The 22,990-nt window shown below is 43.5% G+C and overlaps 2 protein-coding genes across 2 annotated transcripts in view; one reads left to right on the top strand and one right to left on the bottom strand.

The window, feature by feature from the left end:
* Nucleotides 1–22,990, bottom strand: part of LOC121290374 (serotransferrin-B-like) — a 94,937-nt gene that overhangs the window by 33,610 nt on the left and 38,337 nt on the right. Inside the window, exon 6 of the mRNA XM_041210769.1 lies at nt 20,418–20,576. Coding sequence (XP_041066703.1) covers nt 20,418–20,576 — 159 coding nt within the window. The remainder of the gene's footprint in view (nt 1–20,417; nt 20,577–22,990) is intronic.
* LOC121290380 overlaps nt 1–22,990 on the top strand; it is a 75,096-nt gene that overhangs the window by 28,660 nt on the left and 23,446 nt on the right. The gene's annotated exons all lie outside the window — the stretch shown is intronic.

Below are 22,990 nucleotides of genomic sequence, written 5' to 3'. Positions count from 1 at the left end.
ATACAGGTGCATGCACTGATTGGAATAGGAACAGTTGTGTTTCCTGTTTGGATTTGGAACAGTTGTGTCTGTTGATTGCATTGGGAACAGGTGTGTGCATTGATTGGTATTGGAACTGGTGTGTGTTCTGATTGGAATGGGAACAAGTGGGTTTACTAATTGGGATAGGAACAGGTGTGTCTACTGAATAGAATATGAACAGGTGCTTGTACTGATTGGAATGGGAACAGGTGTGTTAACTGATAGGAATGGGAACAGGTGTGTGCACTGATTGGAATGGAAACAGGTGCATGCACTGATTGGAATAGGAAAATGTGTGTCTGTTGATTGGAATGGGAAGAGGTGTGTTCGCTCATTGGAATGGGAACAGGTGAGAGCATTGATTGGATTATGAAAGGGTGTGTTTCCTGACTTGAATGAGAACAGGTGTGTGCACTGTTTAGAATATGAACAGGTGTATGCACTGATTGGAAAGGAAACAGCTGTGTCTGTACTAATTGGAATGGGAACAGGTGTATTTGCTGATTGGAATATGAACAGGTGTGTGCTGATTGAAACATGAACAGGTGTATGTGAACTGATTGGAATGGTAACAGGTGCATGCACTGAATGGAATGGCAAAAACTGTGTGTATTGATTGGAATGGTAACATCTGCGTGCACTGATTGGAATGGCAATGGGTGTGTGTACTGATTGGAATTGGAACAGATGCATGCACTGATTGGAATGGCAACAGGTATGGGAGCTGACTGGATTAGGAACAGGTGTGTGCACGGATAGCCACGGGAACAGTTGTGTGCACTGTTTGCAATGTGGACAGGTGCATGCCCTGACCGGAATAGGAACAGGTGTGTTTACTGATTGGAATGAGAACAGGTGCGTGCACTGATTGGAAAGGAAACAGGTGCATGCACTGCTTGGAATAGGAACAGGTATGTTTACTGATTGGAAGGGATACAGGTGCATGCAATGTTTGGAGATGAAACAGGCGTGCCTGTTGATTGGAATGGGAACAGTTGTGTGCACTGATTGCAACAGGAACAAGTGTGTGTCCTGATTGCAATGTGGACAGGTGCATGTGCTGATCGGAATAGGAACATGTGTGTTTATTGATTGGAATGGGAACAGGTGTGTTTACTGATTGGACTGGGGACAGTGTGTGCACTGATTGGAATGGAAACAGATGCATGCACTGTTTGCAATGTGAACAGGTGTTTTTACTGATTGGAATGGTAACAGGAGTGTGTACTGATTGGAAGGGAAACAGTTGCATGCACTGTTTGGAATTTGAGCAGGTGTGTCTGTTGATTGCATTGGGAATGGGTGTATGCACTGATTGGTGTTGGAACTGGTGTGTTTAATGATTGGAATGGGAACAGGTGTGTTTACTGATTGGAATGGGAACAGGTGTATCTACTGAATAGAATATCAACAGGTGCTTGTACTGATAGGAATGGGAACAGGTGTGTTTACTGATTGGAATGTGAACAGGTGTATGTACTGATTGTAATGGAAACAGATGCATGCACTAATTGGAATCGTAACAGGTGTGTCTGTTGTTTGGAATGGGAACAGTTGTGTGCACTGATTGCAACAGGAACAGGTGTGTTTACTGATTGCAATGTGGACAGGTGCATGAGCTGATAGGAATAGGAACATGTGTATTTATTGATTGGAATGGGAACATGTGTGTTTACTGATTGATTGGAATGGGGACTGGTGTGTTCACTGATTGGAATGGAAACAGGTGCATGCACTGATTGGAATAGGAAAAGGTGTGTCTGTTGATTGTAATGGGCAGAGGTGAGTGCGCCCATTGGAATGGGAACAGGTGAGAGCATTGATTGGGTTATGAACAGCTGTGTTTACTGACCTGAATGAGAACAGGTGTGTGCATTGTTTAGAATATGAACAAGTGTGTGCACTGATTGGAAAGGAAACAGGTGCATGCACTGTTTGGAGTAGGAACAGGTATGTTTACTGATTGTAATTGTGTGCACTGTTTGCAATGTGGACAGGTGCATGCCCTGACCGGAATAGGAACAGGTGTGTTTACTGATTGGAATGAGAACAGGTGTGTGCACTGATTGGAAAGGAAACAGGTGCATGCACTGCTTGGAATAGGAGCAGGTATGTTTACTGATTGAAAGGGAAACAGGTGCATGCAATGTTTGGAGTCAGAACAAGTATGTCTGTTGATTGGAATGGGAACAGTTGTGTGCACTGATTGCAACAGGAACAGGTGTGTGTACTGATTGCAATGTGGACAGCTGTGTGAACTAATTGGAATGGGAACAGGTTCATGCACTGTTTGGAATATGAACAGGTGTTTTCACTGATTGGAATGGGAACAGGTGTGTGCACTGATTGCAATGGGGACAGCTGTGTGAACTGATTGGAATGGGAACAGGTTCATGCACTGTTTGGAATGTGAACAGGTGTTTTCACTGATTGGAATGGAAACAGGTGTGTGTACTGATTGGAAGGGAAACATTTGCATGCACTGTTTGGAATTGGAACAGTTGTGTCTGTTGATTCCATGGGGAACAGTTATGTGCACTGATTGGTGTTAGAACAGGTGTGTGTACTGATTGGAATGGGAACATGTGTGTTTACTGATTGGAATGGGAACAGGTGTGTCTACTGAATAGCATATCAACAGGTGCTTGTACTGATTGGAATGGGAACAGGTGTGTTTACTGATTGGAATGGAAACAGGTGTGTTTACTGATTGGAATGGATACAGCTGTGTGCACTGATTGGAATGGAAACAGATGCATGCACTAATTGCAATAGGAAAAGGCGTGTCTGTTGATTGGAATGGGAAGAGATGTGTGCGCTCATTGGAATGGGAACAGGTGAGAGCATTGATTGGGTTATGAACAGCTGTGTTTACTGACCTGAATGAGAACAGTTGTGTGCACAGTTTAGAATATGAACAAGTGTGTGCACTGATTGGAAAAGAAACAGGTGCATGCACTGTTTGGAGTAGGAACAGGTATGTTTACTGATTGTAATGGAAACCGTTGCATGCAATGTTTGGAGTTGGAAAAGGTATGTCTGTTGATTGGAATGGGAACAGTTGTGTGCACTGATTGCAACATGAACAGGTGTATGTGGACTGATTGGAATGGGAACAGGTGCATGCACTGATTGGAATGGAAAAATGTGTGTGTACTGACTGGAATCGGAACAGGTGCATGCACTGATGGAAGCGGGAACAGTTGTGTGCACTGATTGGAATAGGACCAGGTGTGTCTACTGATTGGAATGGGAACAGCTGTGTGTATCAATTGGAATGGGAACACGTGCCTGCCTTGATTGGAATGGGAACAGGTGTATTTACTGACTGGAATGGGAACAGGTGTGTGCACTGATTAGAATGGGAAGAGGTTTGTGCACTGACTGGAACAGGAACAGGTGTGTTTACTGACTGGAATTGGAACAGGTGTGTGTACCGATTGGAAGGGGAAAAGGGTGCATTCACTGATTGGAATAGCAACAGGTGTGTTTACTTTTTGGAATGGAAAAAGCTGTGTGTACTCATTGGAATGGAAACATGTGCATGCACTGATTGGAATAGGTACAGGTGTGTCTGTTGATTGGAATGGGAACAGGTGTGTGCACTGATTGGAATGGCAACAGATGTGTGCACTAATTGGAATTGGATCAGGTGTGTTTACTGATTTAAATGGGAACAGGTGTGTGCACTGATTAGAAAATGACCAGCTGTGTGCACTGATTTGAATATATACAGGTGTGTGTGCTAATTGGAATGGGAATCAGGTGCATTTGCTGATTGAAATATGAACATGTGTGTGCTGATGGAAACATGAACAGGTGTATGTGAACTGATTGGAATGGTAACAGGTGCATGCACTGATTGGAATGGCAAAAACTGTTTGTACTGATTGGAATGGTAACATTTGCTTGCACTGATTGGAGTAGCAATGGGTGTGTGTACTGATTGGAATCAGAGCAGGTGCATACACTGATTGGAATGGCAACAGGTATGGGAGCTGACTGGATTAGGAACAGGTGTGTGCACCGATAGCCACGGGAACAGTTGTGTGCACTGTTTGCAATGTGGACAGGTGCATGCCCTGACCGGAATAGGAACAGGTGTGTTTACTGATTGGAATGAGAACAGGTGCGTGCACTGATTGGAAAGGAAACAGGTGCATGCACTGCTTGGAATAGCAACAGATGTGTTTACTGATTGGAATGGGAACAGGTGTGTGTATCAGTTGGAATGGGAACACGTGCCTGCCCTGATTGGAATGGGAACAGGTGTGTTTACTGATTGGAATGGGAACAGGTGTGTGCACAGATTGGAAGGGAAACAGCTGCATGCACTGTTTGGAATAGCAACAGATGTGTTTACTGATTGAAATGTGAACAGGTGTGTTTACTGATTGGAAGGGACACATATGCATGAACCGTTTGGAAAAGGAACAGTTGTGTTTCCTGTTTGTATTTGGAACAGTTGTTTCTGTTGTTTGCATTGGGAACAGGTGTGTGCATTGATTGGTGTTGGAACTGGTGTGTGTTCTGATTGGAATGGGAACAGGTGTGTTTACTGATTTGGATGGGAACAGGTGTGTCTACTGAATAGAATACCAACAGGTGCTTGTACTGATTGGAATGGGAACAGGTGTGTTAACTGATTGGAATGGGAACAGGTGTGTGCACTGATTGGAATGGAAACAGATGCATGCACTGATTGGAATAGGAAAATTTGTGTCTGTTGATTGGAATGGGAAGAGGTGTGTTCGCTCATTGGAATAGGAACAGGTGAAAGTATTGATTGGATTATGAAAGGGTGTGTTTCCTGACTTGAATGGGAACAGGTGTGTGCACTGTTTAGAATATGAACAGGTGTGTGCACTGATTGGAAAGGAAACAGCTGTGTCTGTACTAATTGGAATGGGAACAGGTGCATTTGCTGATTGGAATATGAACAGGTGTGTGCACTGATAGCAATGGGAACAGTTGTGTGCACTGTTTGCAATGTGTACAGGTGCATGCCCTGACCGGAATAGGAACAAGTGTGTTTACTGATTGGAATGAGAACAGGTGCGTGCACTGATTGGAATGGAAACAGGTGCATGCACTGCTTGGAATAGGAGCAGGTAAGTTTACTGTTTGGAAGGGAAACAGGTGCATGCAATGTTTGGAGTTGGAACAGGCGTGCCTGTTGATTGGAATGGGAACAGTTGTGTGCACTGATTGCAACAGGAACAAGTGTGTGTCCTGATTGCAATGTGGACAGGTGCATGTGCTGATCGGAATAGGAACATGTGTGTTTACTGATTGGAATGGGAACAGGTGTGTCTACTGAATAGAATATCAACAGGTGCCTGTACTGATTGGAATGGGAACAGGTGTGTTTACTGAATGGAATGTGAACAGGTGTATGTACTGATTGTAATGGAAACAGATGCATGCACTATTTGGAATCGTAACAGGTGTGTCTGTTGTTTGGAATGGGAACAGTTGTGTGCACTGATTGCAACAGGAACAGGTGTGTTTACTGATTGCAATACGGACAGGTGCATGCGCTGATCGGAATAGGAACATGTGTGTTTATTGATTGGAATGGGAACAGGTGTGTTTACTGATTGGACTGAGGACAGGTGTGTGCACTGATTGGAATGGAAACAGGTGCATGCACTGTTTGCAATGTGAACAGGTGTTTTTACTGATTGGAATGGTAACAGGAGTGTGTACTGATTGGAAGGGAAACAGTTGCATGCACTGTTTGGAATTTGAGCAGGTGTGTCTGTTGATTGTATTGGGAATGGGTGTATGCACTGATTGGTGTTGGAACAGGTGTGTGTAATGATTGGAATGGGAACAGGTGTGTTTACTGATTGGAATGGGAACAGGTGTGTCTACTGAATAGAATATCAACAGGTGCCTGTACTGATTGGAATGGGAACAGGTGTGTTTACTGAATGGAATGTGAACAGGTGTATGTACTGATTGTAATGGAAACAGATGCATGCACTATTTGGAATCGTAACAGGTGTGTCTGTTGTTTGGAATGGGAACAGTTGTGTGCACTGATTGCAACAGGAACAGGTGTGTTTACTGATTGCAATACGGACAGGTGCATGCGCTGATCGGAATAGGAACATGTGTGTTTATTGATTGGAATGGGAACATGTGTGTTTACTGATTGATTGGAATGGGGACTGGTGTGTTCACTGATTGGAATGGAAACAGGTGCATGCACTGATTGGAATAGGAAAAGGTGTGTCTGTTGATTGGAATGGGAAGAGGTGTGTTCGCCCATTGGAATGGGAACAGGTGAGAGCATTGATTGGGTTATGAACAGCTGTGTTTACTGACCTGAATGAGAACAGGTGTGTGCACTGTTTAGAATATGAACAAGTGTGTGCACTGATTGGAAAGGAAACAGGTGCATGCACTGTTTGGAGTAGGAACAGGTATGTTTACTGATTGTAATGGAAACCGTTGCATGCAATGTTTGGAGTTGGAAAAGTTGTGTCTGTTGATTGGAATGGGAACAGTTGTGTGCACTGATTGCAACATGAACAGGTGTATGTGGACTGATTGGAATGGGAACAGATGCGTGCACTGATTGGAATGGCAACAGGTGTGGGAATGACTGGAATCGGAACAGGTGCATGCACCGATGGAAGCGGGAACAGTTGTGTGCACTGATTGGAATAGGACCAGGTGTGTTCACTGATTGGAATGGGAACAGGTGTGTGTATCAATTGGAATGGGAACACGTGCCTGCCCTGATTGGAATGGGAACAGGTGTATTTACTGATTGGAATGGGAACAGGTGTGTGCACTGATTGGAATGGGAAGAGGTTTGTGCACTGACTGGAACAGGAACAGGTGTGTTTACTGAGTGGAATGGGAACAGGTGTGTGTACCGATTGGAAGGGGAACAGGGTGCATTCACTGATTGGAATAGCAACAGGTGTGTTTACTGTTTGGAATGGAAACAGCTGTGTGTACTCATGGAATGGAAACATGTGCATGCACTGATTGGAATAGGTACAGGTGTGTCTGTTGGAATGGGAACAGGTGTGGGTGCTGATTGGAATGGCAACAGATTGGAATTGGATCAGGTGTGTTTACTGATTTAAATGGGAACAGGTGTGTGCACTGATTAGAAAATGACCAGCTGTGTGCACTGATTTGAATATCAACAGGTGTGTGTGCTAATTGGAATGGGAATCAGGTGCATTTGCTGATTGGAATATGAACAGGTGTGTGCTGATTGAAACATGAACAGGTGTATGTGAAATGATTGGAATGGTAACAGGTGCATGCACTGATTGGAATGGCAAAAACTGTTTGTACTGATTGCAATGGTAACATTTGAGTGCACTGATGGGAATGGCAACGGGTGTGTGTATTGATTGGAATCGGAGCAGGTGCATACACTGATTGGAATGGCAACAGGTATGGGAGCTGACTGGATTAGGAACAGGTGTGTGCACCGATAGCCACGGGAACAGTTGTGTGCACTGTTTGCAATGTGAACAGGTGCATGCCCTGACCAGAATAGGAACAGGTGTGTTTACTGATTGGAATGAGAACAGGTGTGTGCACAGATTGAAAGGGAAACAGGTGCATGCAATGTTTGGAGTTGGAACAGGCGTGTCTGCTGATTGAAATGGGAACAGTTGTGTGCACTGATTGCAACAGGAACAGGTGTGTGTACTGATCGCAATGTGAAAAGGTGCATGCGCAGATCGGAATAGGAACATGTGTGTTTATTGATTGGAATGGGAACAGGTGCATGCGCTGTTTGCAATGTGAACCGGTATTTTTAGTGATTGGAATGATAACAGGAGTGTGTACTAATTGGAAGGGAAACAGTTGCATGCACTGTTTGGAATTTGAACAGGTGTATCTGTTGACTGCAATTAGAATGGGTGTATGCACTGATTGGTGTTGGAACTGGTGTGTGTAATGATTGGAATGGGAACAGGTGTGTTTACCAATTGGAATGGGAATAGGTGTGTCTATTGAACAGAATATCAACAGGTGCTTGTGCTGATTGGAATGTGAACAGGTGTTTCTACTGAATAGAATATCAACAGGTGCTTGTACTGATTGGAATGGGAACAGGTGTGTTTACTGATTGGAATGTGAACAGGTGTATGTACTGATTGGAATGGGAACAGGTGTGTTTATTGATTGGAATGGGAACAGGAGTGTGCACTGATTGGAATGGAAACAGATGCATGCACTATTTGGAATTGGAACAGGTGTGTCTGTTGTTTGGAATGGGAACAGTTGTGTGCACTGATTGCAACAGGAACAGGTGTGTTTACTGATTGCAATGTGGAAAGGTGCATGCGGTGATCGGAATAGAAACATGTGTGTTTATCGATTGGAATGGGAACAGGTGTGTTTACTGATTGATTGGAATGGGGACAAGTGTGTGCACTGATTGGAAGGGAAACAGATGCATGCACTCTTTGGAATTGGAAAAAGAGTGTCTGTTCATTGCATTGGAAAGAGGTGTGTGCACTGATTGTTGTTAGAACAGGTGTGTGTACTGATTGGAATGGGAACAGGTGTGTTTACTGATTGGAATGGGAACAGTGTGTCTACTGAATAGAATATCAACAGGTGCTTGTACTGATTGGAATGGGAACAGGTGAGAGCATTGATTGGAATATGAACAGGTGTGTGCGCTGACCTGAATGACAACAGCTCTTTGTGTGCTAATTAGAATGGGAACAGGTGCGTTTGCTGATTGGAATATGAACAGGTGTGTGCTGATTGAAACGTGAACAGGTGTATGTGTACTGATTGGAATGGGAACAGGTGCATGCACTGATTGGAATGGCAAATGGCATTGGAACTGACTGTAATCGGAACAGGTGCATGCACTGATGGCAACAGAAACAGTTGTGTGCACTGATTGGAATGGGAAAAGGTGTGTCTGTTGATTGGAATGGGAAGATGTGTGTGCGCTGATTGGAATGGGAACAGGTGAGAGCATTGATTGGATTATGAACAGGTGTGTTTCCTGACTTGAATGAGAACAGGTGTGTGCACTGTTTAGAATATGAACAGGTGTGTGCACTGATTGGAATATCAACAGCTGTGTGTGTACTAATTGGAATGGGAACAGCTGTGTTTGCTGATTGGAATATGAACAGGTGTGTGCTGATCGAAACATGAACAGGTGTATGTGGACTGATTGGAATGGGAACAGGTGCGTGCACTGATTGGAATGGCAAACTGTGTGTGTACTGACTGGAATCAGAACAGGTGCATGCACTGCTTGGAATGGCAACAGGTGTGGGAACTGACGGGAATCAGAACAGGTGCGTGCACTGATGGCAACGGGAAAAGTTGTGTGCACTGATTGGAATAGGAACAGGTATGTCTACTGATTGGAATGGGAACAGCTGTGTGTATCAATTGGAATGGGAACACATGCCTGCGCTGATTGGAATGGGAACAGGTGTATTTACTGATTGGAATGGGAACAGGTGTGTGCACTGATTGGAATGGGAAGAGGTTTGTGCACTGACTGGAACAGGAACAGGTGTGTTTACTGTTTGGAACGGGAACAGCTGTGTGTACTCATTGGAATGGAAACAGGGTGCATTCACTGATTGGAATAGGAACAGGTGTGTCTGTTGATTGGAAAATGAACAGCTGTGTGCTTACTGATTGGAATAGGAACAGGTGTGTCTGTTGATTGGAAAATGAACAGCTGTGTGCTTACTGATTGGAATAGGAACAGGTGTGTCTGTTGATTGGAAAATGAACAGCTGTGTGCTTACTGATTGGAATAGGAACAGGTGTGTCTGTTGATTGGAAAATGAACAGCTGTGTGCTTACTGATTGGAATAGGAACAGGTGTGTCTGTTGATTGGAAAATGAACAGCTGTGTGCTTACTGATTGGAATAGGAACAGGTGTGTCTGTTGATTGGAAAATGAACAGCTGTGTGCTTACTGATTGGAATAGGAACAGGTGTGTCTGTTGATTGGAAAATGAACAGCTGTGTGCTTACTGATTGGAATAGGAACAGGTGTGTCTGTTGATTGGAAAATGAACAGCTGTGTGCTTACTGATTGGAATAGGAACAGGTGTGTCTGTTGATTGGAAAATGAACAGCTGTGTGCTTACTGATTGGAATAGGAACAGGTGTGTCTGTTGATTGGAAAATGAACAGCTGTGTGCTTACTGATTGGAATGGGAACGGGTGTGTCTGTTGATTGGAATGGCAACAGATGTGTGCACTAATTGGAATTGGATCAGGTGTGTTTATTGATTTAAATGGGAACAGGTGTGTGCACTGTTTGGAAAATGACCAGCTGTGTGCACTTATTGGAATATCAACAGGTGTGTGTGCTACTTGGAATGGGAATCAAGTGCATTTGCTGATTGGAATATGAACAGGTGTGTGCTGTTTGAAACATGAACAGGTGTATGTGAACTGATTGGAATGTTAACAGTTGCATGCACTGAATGGAATGGCAAAAACTGTTTGTACTGATTGGAATGGTAACATTTGCGTGCACTGATTGGAATGGCAAGGAGTGTGTGTACCGATTGGAATCAGAACAGGTGCATGCACTGATTGGAATGGCAACAGGTATGGGAGCTGACTGGATTAGGAACAGGTGTGTGCACTGATGGCCATGGGAACAGTTGTGTGCACTGATTGCAATAGGAACAGGTGTGTGTACTGATTGCAATGTGGACATGTACATGCCCTGATCAGAATAGGAACAGGTGTGTTTACTGATTGGAATGAGAACAGGTGTGTGCACTGATTGGAAAGGAAACATGTGCATGCACTGCTTGGAATAGGAACAGGTATATTTACTGATTGGAAGGGAAACAGGTGCATGCAATGTTTGGAGTCAGAACAAGTATGTCTGTTGATTGGAATGGGAACAGTTGTGTGCACTGATTGCAACAGCAACAGGTGTGTGTACTGATTGCAATGTGAACAGGTGCATGTGCTGATCGGAATAGGAACATGTGTGTTTATTGATTGGCTTGGGAACAGGTGTGTTTACTGATTGGAATGGGGACAGGTGTGTGCACTGATTGGAATGGAAACAGGTGCATGCACTGTTTGCAATGTGAATGGTTGTTTTCACTGATTGGAACGGGAACAGGTGTGTATACGGATTGGAAGGGAAACAAATTCATGCACTCTTTGGAATGGGAACAGGTGTGTCTGTTGATTGTATTCGGAACAGCTGTGGGCACTGATTGGTGTTGGAACGGGTATGTTTACTGATTGGAATGGGAACAGGTGTGTTTTCCGATTGGAATGGGATCAGGTATTTCTACTGAATAGAATATCAACAGTTGCTTGTACTGATTGGAATGAACAGGTTTGTGCACTGATTGGAATGGAAACAGATGCATTCACTGAATGGGAAAAGGTGTGTCTGTTGATTGGAATGGGAAGAGGTGTGTGCGCTGATTGGAATGGGAACAGGTGAGAGTATTGATTGGATTATGAACAGGTGTGTTTACTGACCTGAATGAGAACAGGTGTGTGCACTGTTTAGAATATGAACAGGTGTGTGCACTGATTGGAAAGGAAACAGCTGTGTGTGCTAATGAGAATGGGAACAGGTGCATTTGCTGATTGGAATATGAACAGGTGTGTGCTGATTGAAACATGAACAGGTGTATGTGTACTGCTTGGAATGGGAACATGTGCGTGCACTGATTGGAATGGCAACCGGCATGGGAACTGACTGGAATCGGAAAAGCTGCATGCACTGATGGCAACAGAAACAGTTGTGTGCACTGATTGGAACAGGAACAGGTGTGTTTACTGGCTGGAATTGGAACAGGTTTGTGTACTGACTGGAATGGGAACAGGTGCATGCACTGATTGGAATAGCAACAGGTCTGTTTACTGTTTAGAATGGAAGCAGCTGTGTGTACTCATTGGAATGGAAACAGGTGCATGTACTGACTGGAATAGGAACAGGTGTGTGTGCTAATTGGAATGGGAATCAGGTGTGTTTGCTGATTAGAATATGAACAGGTGTGTGCTGATTGAAGCATGAACAGGTGTATGTGTACAGATTGGAATGGTAACAGGTGCATGCACTAATTGGAATGGCAAAAACTGTGTGTACTGATTGGAATGGTAACATTTGCGTGCATTGATTGGAATGGCAACGGGTGTGTGTACTGATTGGAATCAGAACAAGTGCATGCACTGTTTGGAATGGCAACATGTATGGGAGCTGACTGGATTCGGAACAGGTGAGTGCACTGATGGCCACGGGAACAGTTGTGTGCACTGATTGCAATAGGACAGGTGGGTGTACTGATTGCAATGTGGACAGGTGCATGCGCAGATCGGAATAGGAACATGAGTGTTTATTGATTGGAATGGGAATAGGTGTGTGCACTGACTAGAATTGGAACAGGTATGTTTACTGATTGGAATGCAAACAAGTGTGTGCTGATTGGAATGTGAACAGGTGTGTTTACTGATTGGAATGTGAACAGGTGTATGTACTGATTGGAATGGGAACAGGTGTGTTTATTGATTGGAATGGGAACAGGAGTGTGCACTGATTGGAATGGAAACAGATGCATGCACTATTTGGAATTGGAACAGGTGTGTCTGTTGTTTGGAATGGGAACAGTTGTGTGCACTGATTGCAACAGGAACAGGTGTGTTTACTGATTGCAATGTGGAAAGGTGCATGCGGTGATCGGAATAGAAACATGTGTGTTTATCGATTGGAATGGGAACAGGTGTGTTTACTGATTGATTGGAATGGGGACAAGTGTGTACACTGATTGGAAGGGAAACAGATGCATGCACTCTTTGGAATTGGAAAGAGAGTGTCTGTTCATTGCATTGGAAAGAGGTGTGTGCACTGATTGTTGTTAGAACAGGTGTGTGTACTGATTGGAATGGGAACAGGTGTGTTTACTGATTGGAATGGGAACAGTGTGTCTACTGAATAGAATATCAACAGGTGCTTGTACTGATTGGAATGGGAACAGGTGAGAGCATTGATTGGAATATGAACAGGTGTGTGCGCTGACCTGAATGACAACAGCTCTTTGTGTGCTAATTAGAATGGGAACAGGTGCGTTTGCTGATTGGAATATGAACAGGTGTGTGCTGATTGAAACGTGAACAGGTGTATGTGTACTGATTGGAATGGGAACAGGTGCATGCACTGATTGGAATGGCAAATGGCGTTGGAACTGACTGTAATCGGAACAGGTGCGTGCACTGATGGCAACAGAAACAGTTGTGTGCACTGATTGGAATGGGAAAAGGTGTGTCTGTTGATTGGAATGGGAAGATGTGTGTGCGCTGATTGGAATGGGAACAGGTGAGAGCATTGATTGGATTATGAACAGGTGTGTTTCCTGACTTGAATGAGAACAGGTGTGTGCACTGTTTAGAATGTGAACAGGTGTGTGCACTGATTGGAATATCAACAGCTGTGTGTGTACTAATTGGAATGGGAACAGCTGTGTTTGCTGATTGGAATATGAACAGGTGTGTGCTGATCGAAACATGAACAGGTGTATGTGGACTGATTGGAATGGGAACAGGTGCGTGCACTGATTGGAATGGCAAACTGTGTGTGTACTGACTGGAATCAGAACAGGTGCATGCACTGATTGGAATGGCAACAGGTGTGGGAACTGACGGGAATCAGAACAGGTGCGTGCACTGATGGCAACGGGAAAAGTTATGTGCACTGATTGGAATAGGAACAGGTATGTCTACTGATTGGAATGGGAACAGCTGTGTGTATCAATTGGAATGGGAACACATGCCTGCCCTGATTGGAATGGGAACAGGTGTATTTACTGATTGGAATGGGAACAGGTGTGTGCACTGATTGGAATGGGAAGAGGTTTGTGCACTGATTGGAACAGGAACAGGTGCATTTACCGACTGGAATGGGAATAGATATGTGTACTGATTGGAATGGGAACAGATGCATGCACTGTTTGGAAAAGCAACGGATGTGTTTACTAATTGGAATGGAAGCCACTGTGTGTACTCATTGGAATGGAAACAGGTGCATGCACTGATTGGAATAGGAACAGATGTCTCTATTGATTGGAATGGGAACAGGTGTGTGTGCTGATTGGAATGGCAAAGGATGTGTGAACATATTGGAATTGGATCAGGTGTGCTTACTGATTTAAATGGGAACAGGTGTGCACACTGACTAGAAGATTTTCAGGTGTTTGCACTGACTGGAATATCAACAGGTGTGTCTGCTAATTGGAATGGGTGTCAGGTGCATTTCCGGATTGAAATATGAACAGGTGTGTGCTGACTGAAAAATGTACAGGTGTATGTGTACTGATTGGAATGGGAACAGGTGCATGCACTGATTGGAATGGCAAAAACCATGTACTGATTGGAATGGCAACGGGTGTGTGTACTGACTGGAATCCGAACAGGTGCATGCACTGATGGCAACAGTAACAGTTGTGTGTACTGATTGGGATAGGAATAGGTGTGTTTACTGATTGGAATGGGAACGGGTGTGTGTACTGACGCAATTTGAACAGGTGCATGCACTGACTGGAATAGGAACAGTTGTGTTTACTGATTGCAATGAGAACAGCTGTGTGCACTGATTGGAATGGAAACAGATGTGTGTATCAATTGGAATGGGAACACATGCCTGCCCTGATTGGAATGGGAACAGGTGTATTTACTGATTGGAATGGGAACAGGTGTGTGCACTGATTGGAATGGAAACAGATGTGTGTACTGATTGGAAGGGAAACAGGTGCATGCACAATTTGGAAACAGAATAGATGTGTCTGTTGATTGGAATGGGAACAGTTGTGTGCACTGATTGCAACAGGAACAGGTGTGTGTACTGATTGCAATGTGGACAGGTGCATGCACCGATCGGAATAGGAACATGTGTGTTTACTGATTAGAATCAGAACAGATGTGTGCACTGATTGGAATGGGAACAGGTGTGTTACTGATTGGAATGGGAACTGGTGTGTGCTAATTGAAATGTGAACAGGTGTATTTACTGATTGGAATGGGAACAGGTTTGTGTGCTGACTTTAATGGGAACAGGTGTGTTTACTGATTGGAATGAGAACAGGTGTGTGCAAAGATTGGAAGCAGGTGCATGCACTATTTGGAATTGGAACAGGTGTGTTTACCGATTGGAATGGAAGCCAGTGTGTGTACCCATTGGAATGGAAACATGTGCATGCACTGATTGGCATAGGAACAGGTATGTTTACTGATTGGAATGGGAACAGTTGAGTGCACTGATTGGAATGGAAACAGATATATGCACTGGTTGGAATGGAACCAGGTTAATGCACTGATTGGAATAGGGAATGGTGTGTACGCTGATTGGAATGGGAACAGGTGAGAGCATTGATTGGAATATGAACAGGTGTGTTTACTGACTTGAATGAGAATAGGTATGTGCACTGTTTAGAATATGAACAGGTGTGTGCACTGATTGGAATATCAACAGGTGTGTGTGATAATTGGAATATGAACAGGTGTGTGCTGTTTGAAACATGAACAGGTGCATGTGTACTGATTGGAATGGGAACAGGTGTGTGTACTGATTGGAATGGGAACAGGTGTGTGTATCGATTGAAATGGGAACAGGTGCATACCCTGATTAGAATGGGAACAGGTGTCTTTACTGATTGGAATGGGATCAGGTGTGTCCACTGATTGGAATGGGAAGAGGTTTGTGCACTGATTGGAACAGGAACAGGTGCTTTTACTGACTGGAATGGGAACAGATGTGTGTACTCATTGGAATGGAAACAGGGGCATGCTCTGATTGGGTTAGGAACAGATTTGTCTGTTGATTGGAATGGGAACAGGTGTGTGTGCTAATTGGAATGGGTGTCAGGTGCATTTCCGGATTGAAATATGAACAGGTGTGTGCTGACTGAAAAATGTACAGGTGTATGTGTACTGATTGGAATGGGAACAGGTGCATGCACTGATTGGAATGGCAAAAACTGTGTGTACTGATTGTTATGGTAACAGATGCGTGCACTGATTGGAATGGCAACGGGTGTGTGTACTGATTGGAATCCGAACAGGTGCATGCACTGGTGGCAACGGTAACAGTTGTGTGTACTGATTGGGATAGGAATAGGTGTGTTTACTGATTGGAATGGGAACAGGTGTGTGTACTGAGGCAATTTGAACAGGTGCATGCACTGACTGGAATAGGAACAGGTGTGTTTACTGATTGCAATGAGAACAGGTGTGTGCACTGACTGGAATGGAAACAGGTGCATGCACTGTTTGGAATAAGAACAGGAGTGTTTACTGATTGGAATGGGAACAGATGTGTGTACTGATTGGAAGGGAAACAGGTGCATGCACTGTTTGGAATCAGAATAGGTGTGTCTGTTGATTGGAATGGGAACAGTTGTGTGCACTGATTGCAACAGGAACAGGTGTGTGTACTGATTGCAATGTGGACAGGTGCATGCGCCGAACGGAATAGGAACATGTGTGTTTACTGATTAGAATCAGAACAGGTGTGTGCACTGATTGGAATTGGAGCAGGTGTGTTACTGATTGGAATGGGAACAGGTGTGTGCTGATTGGAATGTGAACAGGTGTATTTACTGATTGGAATGGGAACAGGTTTGTGTGCTGACTTTAATGGGAACAGGTGTGTTTACAGATTGGAATGGGAACAGGTGTGTGCGCTGATTGGAAACAGGTGCATGCACTGTTTGGAATTGGAACAGGTGTGTCTGCTGCTTGCAATGAGAACAGGTGTGTGCACTGATTGGAATGGGAAAAGGTGCATGCACTGATTGGAATAGCAGCAGGTGTGTTTACTGATTGGAATGGAAGCCACTGTGTGTACCTATTGGAATGGAAACAGGTGCATGCACTGATTGGAATAGGAACAGTTGTGTCTGTTGATTGGAACACAAACAGCTGTGCGTACTGATTGGACTAGGAACAGGTGTGTTTACTGATTGGAATGGGAACGGATGTGTGCACTGAATGGATTCGAAACAGAGGTGTGCACTGATTGGAATGGAAACCGTTTCATGCACTGATTGGAATAGGAAAAGGTGTGTCTGTTGATTGGAATGGGAAGAGTGTGTGCACTGATTGGAATGGGAACAGGTGAGAGCATTGATTGGAATATGAACAGGTGTGTTTACTGACTTGAATGAGAACAGGTGTGTGCACTGTTTAGAATACGAACAGGTATGTACACTGATTGGAATATCAAGAGGTGTGTATACTAATTGGAATATGAATAGTTGTGTGCTGATTGAAACATGAACAGGTGTATGTGTACTCATTGGAATGTGAACAGTTGCGTGCACTGATTGGAATGGCAACGTGTGTGTGTACTGACTGGAATTGGAGAATGTGCATGCACTGATTTGAATGGCAACAGGTGTGGGAACTGACTGGAATTGGAACAGGTGCATGCACTGTTGGCAACGGGAACAGTTGTGTGCACTGATTGGAATTGGAACAGGTGTGTTTACTGATTGGAATGGGAACAGGTGCATGCACTGACCGGAATAGGAACATATTTGTTTACTAATTGGAATGGGAACAGATGTGTGTACTGATGCAATATCAACAGGTGCATACACTCATTTGAATAGGAAAAGGTGTGTTTACTGTTTGGAATGGGAACAGCTGTGTGCACTGATTGCAAAAGGAACAGGTGTGTGTACTGATTGCAATGTGGACAGGTGCATGCGCTGATCGGAATAGGAACATGTGTGTTTACTGATTAGAATGGGAACAGGTGTGTGCACTGATTGGAATTGGAACAGGTGTGTTACTGATTGGAATGGGAACAGGTGTGTGCTGATTGGAATGTGAACAGGTGTGTTTACTGATTGGAATGGGAACAGGTGTGTGCACTGATTGGTGTTGGAACAGGTGCGTATACTGATTGGAATGGGAACAGGTGTGTCTACTGATTGGAATGGGAACAGATGTGTGCACTGATTGATGTTGGAACAGGTGCGTGTACTGATTGGAATGGGAACAGGTGTGTCTACTGATTGGAATGGGAACAGGTGTGTGCACTGATTGGTGTTGGAACAGGTGCTTGTACTGATTGGATTAGGAACAGGTGTGTGCGCTGATTGGAATGGGAACAGGTGAGAACATTGATTGGATTATGAACAGGTGTGTTTACTGACTTGAATGAGAACAGGTGTGTGCACTGTTTAAAATATGAACAGGTATGTGCACTGATTGGAATATCAACAGGTGTCTGTGCTAATTGGAATGGGAACTGGTGCATTTGCTGATTGGAATATGGACAGGTATGGGAACTTACTGAATCAGAACAGGTGCGTGCACTGATGACAATGGGAACAGTTGTGTGCACTGATTGGAATGGGAACAGGTGTGTCTACTGATTGGAATGGGAACAGGTGTGTGTATCAATTGGAATGGGAACAGGTGCATGCCCTGATTGGAATGGGAACAGGTGTGTTTACTGATTGGAATGGGAACCAAATGTGTGTACTGATTGGAATGGTAACAGGCATGTGCACTGATTGCAAAGTTTAGAGGGCGAGTAAAAGGGATTAGTGAACACTCCAAGGGTAAAGAGAAGGGATGTGAAAGGTGGAGCAGAAAGTGATGAAGGCGCTGCGGAAGAAGGCTGAGTTGTTGATGGAGCAAAATGACGTAGGCAATAGGGGACGAGGGATGTGCAAGCTGCTGAAGGTGCGAGAAATAGGAGATGGTTATGAGGGAGAAGGAGAATGTGTCAGGTCAAAATTGTGAGGCAAGAGGGAATTAGCTTGCATTGTAACAGCGAGAAGACCACAGCTCTATTTGTTTCAAAGGTCCCATGGTCAGTCTTACTAACATCAACTCAGAATCTTGTGGGAAATATCTTTTAATTTCTGTTGGACTGTTGTAGGACATGTGTCTTTCTGTTTCTGTTGGATTGTGGAATTAGGACTGCAGTGACTGCGGTTTGGGAGGCATTTCCGCTAGAGCAGGGTGAGAGGTGTATACAAAGTTGTAGTCCTGAAACAGTGTGTGCCATGAAAGACAGGCTGGTGACAGAAAGTAGTCCTGGACCAAGGGAGCTGCCTGGCAACATTTTATTTAGCTCCTGACCAGGTGACCAGGTTTTGTGTGAGGGAATTACAGAAGAATAGCTCCTAGCCTGAAAAGAACAAGACCTAAAGCCTCTCTCTCCTGTGCATGGAAGATTCCAGTAATTCCACAATAATAGCTAGCTGGCTTTTTTTCCTCATAGCTCCAAAACCTACTCTCTCTGAAAACTCCCGTTAGAGGCATTGAAAGACAAGTGCTCAACCAGTGAACTAAATACTGAAAGTGCTGGAAGAACAACTTGTGCCATCAACAAGAACTGAAAAGAATTTGGGAGACATTGATCAAAGTCAACCCATCAAATCCTGTACTCCGGAATTGGTGCTATTGAACTGTTTTATCCTACCCTTAAAATCTATGTTTTGTTGCGTGTCTTATGTGTCTTGAGTGTGTGTGTATAGAGATTCAAGAAGGTGTAGAGTTTTGGTTATAGAGTTAGAAATTATTCAATCGTTATTCAATTCATATTTCTTTCTTTTGCCACTGGTTAATGACAATAAACAGTTATTTACTTATTAAGTTTACAAACCTGCTGCTTGTATTCTGTTAACCTAATTTAAACAGTTAGGTAGAATTGGGGCAATCTGATGGTTTGGTCAAACTTTTCACATTTGTTGCGGCTTGAGGAACAGTGGGGCTTGATATTACAGCACACTATCCCCAGTGAGTCATGACAATCCCAAATAACCTTCCAACTTCAAGTTAAATATTTCCCTGGGTGATGAAATGTAGCAGAGTTCCTCAAGAGTGAACTGGCATTGGTTTTGGAATGCGATATGTCGATGAGGCTGACCCAATGTGGCAGCGGGTGAAACATTGCGTGGCTGAGAGAGCGAGTTCTTGACAGGGAGTCCCACTAAATACAGCAATCAACAGTGAAAAGAAGGCTAAAGGAGTTGAAGCCATTTCAGAGGGCAGTTAAGAGCCAACATTGCTGTAGATCTGGAGTCATGTGTAGGCCAGGCCAGGTGAGGACAGCAGACATTAGTGAACCAGGTGGATTTTTACAACAATCAACATGGTTTCATGGTCATCATCAGTCTTTTAATTCCAGATTTTCACTGAATTCAAATTTCACCACTGCCGTGGTGGGATTCGAACCTGCTCTGCTTCACCATCTGGTGGTCAGTAGCCCCTTCATCAGCTATATCGGTCACAACACTGCTAATGGGGTAATCACAGGAAATAAGTTCTGACTGACCACTGCCCTGACTGAACAAAGGATATAAACCTCATGCAAGGGAAATGTGGTACAGTTACCTACACCTCCAATCAAACAGAGTGATATCACTTACAATTGTAAAGACTGCAGTTTTTGATTTTCTCCTGTGCAATCAGCAGTCCCATTGGAATATTCCAACCTGTTCTTTTAAGAGCTGTGTGGCACGACTTCTTGCCTTTCAGGGTGTCCCAGGACAACGTCTGATCCTTCACAACAGCCACTATATACACAACTGGAACCAAGCACAACAGCAATCAGCAATGTAATTTGCGAAATAGAACAGATCAGGACGAAAAGAGTTAAATTATAACAGGTTATATTGACAATGTTTGTCGTCCCTTTATGACTGAAGATTGAGGGATAATCTAATTCTGGTGTTTAAGATGAATTATTAATCAGGCAGATAGAGAGAAACGATTGCCTATGGTATGGGAGTTTAGAACAAGGGAACATAATTTTAAGTGTAGAGCTTTGTCTTTTGGTGTGATGCCAGGAAGCATCTCGTCACACAAAGAGTGCAGGAAATCTGGAACTCTCTCTCACCCAGAAAGCTGTTTAGTCTCAAGGCCAAATGAAAATTTCAAAACTTGAGCTTATAGATTTTTGTTAGGCGAAAGATCTTCAGTGTTACAGAAGGGAATGGCCTCTCCTGTTCCCATGTTCCTAGAACAATTTGTCTATTTTTGGTACTCCTGTGTCGGATACAGAATGGGCCATTTTGCTTTATAATTGCTTCTCAGTAACTGTGGAAAACAACAGTTCTGTCGAAGGGTCATGAGGACGCGAAACGTCAACTCTTTTCTTCTCCGCCGATGCTGCCAGACCTGCTGAGTTTTTCCAGGTAATTCTGTTTTTGTGCTGCATTAATTGTCCATCCCTGATTGTCCTGAGATGGTGGTAGTAAGCTGCCTTTCCTGAGTGATTAGTTTTTAATAGTCAGAACTCAATCACATCAAAGGATGTGACTTAACGACTCTGTGTGGGACTCAAGATGCCTATTGTAGGATAATGTACAATATGCTGGGGAAAATAACTTCACAATACAGAAGCCAGTATTAAGATCTTTTGTATTATGATAATGTACTCTATGTGATAGAGGTTTACACACAGTTCAGATTAGGTTGTTAGGATTATGTTGAGGAATGCTCAGTAAGCAGATAGCATTGGTTTAATGGAATTTAAAACACATCAAAGCTTTTTATATGGAATTATGGCTGGATGGGAGATAATGGATAGCTCTTGACTGTAAAATAGTGCAACAAAAGGTGGTAGCAACTTAGCAGCACATTTTACATCTCTCCCTAGTTTTTCACTTGTATAGACTTCAATCAAGAAAATACTCTGGAGAAATATAAACTGGCTGCTGATTTGCTTTTCACACATTTTATACCAGCACAAAAAGTCAGGGTCTACTTGAACATGTCTAGGATTTAATTGTTATCATTCTGGTATGCTTTGATCGTTCAAACCCCCATAATTGTGTTATCTTCCAGGGATATGAAATGAACCACATTCAGTGAGAATAGAGTATGGGCAATTTCATTACCATCTACCGGTTTTGCAGCATACAATGCATAAAGATCACATGACAATAACCTTGGAATTGATAGATTCAGACCAAGTTATCTGAGATTGTCCACTCAGGTGTATAAATAATCTCACTTCCAGTAAATTATTTTGATATTTCAAATCAGAACCCTGATTGATATCCTACTTGTAAGTATAGATGCATAACTTGTTTGTATTTACTGTCATCTTTAATTAACCAACAAGCTGATTTTTCTGAATATATACAATTTGTAGTGATCTACTCGGTTGATAAGACATGTAGCCCAGACAACCTAGGGAAGAGCAGTTACCTTTCTTGAAGAACATTAGTTAAACTATTTGGGTTTGTACATGGCTATCCTGGCAAATTATTTCTGGTTCCGATCACAAATATAATATCTTAAATTAGATTCAGACAATATCTTACAGAATAGATGAGTTATGGGAAGCCAATTCCTGGTCATTGAACTCTTTATCATAAGTTTGAAGTGGTCTGACTTGCTGCCTCTGGTTGCTGAATCTGATGTAGCTGTTCTAGTGTCCGTTGGTTGATCCTACAGTATTCACTGCTTTTCAAGGTATTCACCTGTGGGGCCCATCAGATTCTCTTCTTTGCTTCTTCCAATCATGGGAAATTTTAGTTTTCTTCTTTAAGGGCAACCAGTTTCCCTTTAACAGCAGCTGGGACTAGAATATATGCCCTTGACCCCTGGACATCAAGAACACCCAAGTATTCACACTCCTGTAGCCACTGCACTGGACATCAGACAGTCAGCCCTTTGCTCTTTATGACAGTAATGCAAAAATACTCCATAAACGTTAGTTCCACAGACCCACGGCATCCCTAATACCTATCGACAGGAGAAAGCACTCAGAATCTACAGTACTGGAAGAACATCCTGCAAAGTGGACAGCTCAACATCAGAGAGGAAATAAAGTCCAGATTCAGTGAGGAGATACAGCCCAGTCCCAGTGAGGAGATACAGCCCAGTTCCAGTGAGGAGATACAGCCCAGTCCCAGTGAGGAGATATAGCCCAATCCTAGTCAGGAGATATAGCCCAGCCTCAGTGAGGAGATACAGCCCAGCCCTAGTGAGG

Source organism: Carcharodon carcharias, chromosome 2, assembly GCF_017639515.1.
Source record: "Carcharodon carcharias isolate sCarCar2 chromosome 2, sCarCar2.pri, whole genome shotgun sequence".
Classification (NCBI taxonomy): domain Eukaryota; kingdom Metazoa; phylum Chordata; class Chondrichthyes; order Lamniformes; family Lamnidae; genus Carcharodon; species Carcharodon carcharias.
This window is presented reverse-complemented; position numbering and strand designations above follow the sequence as displayed.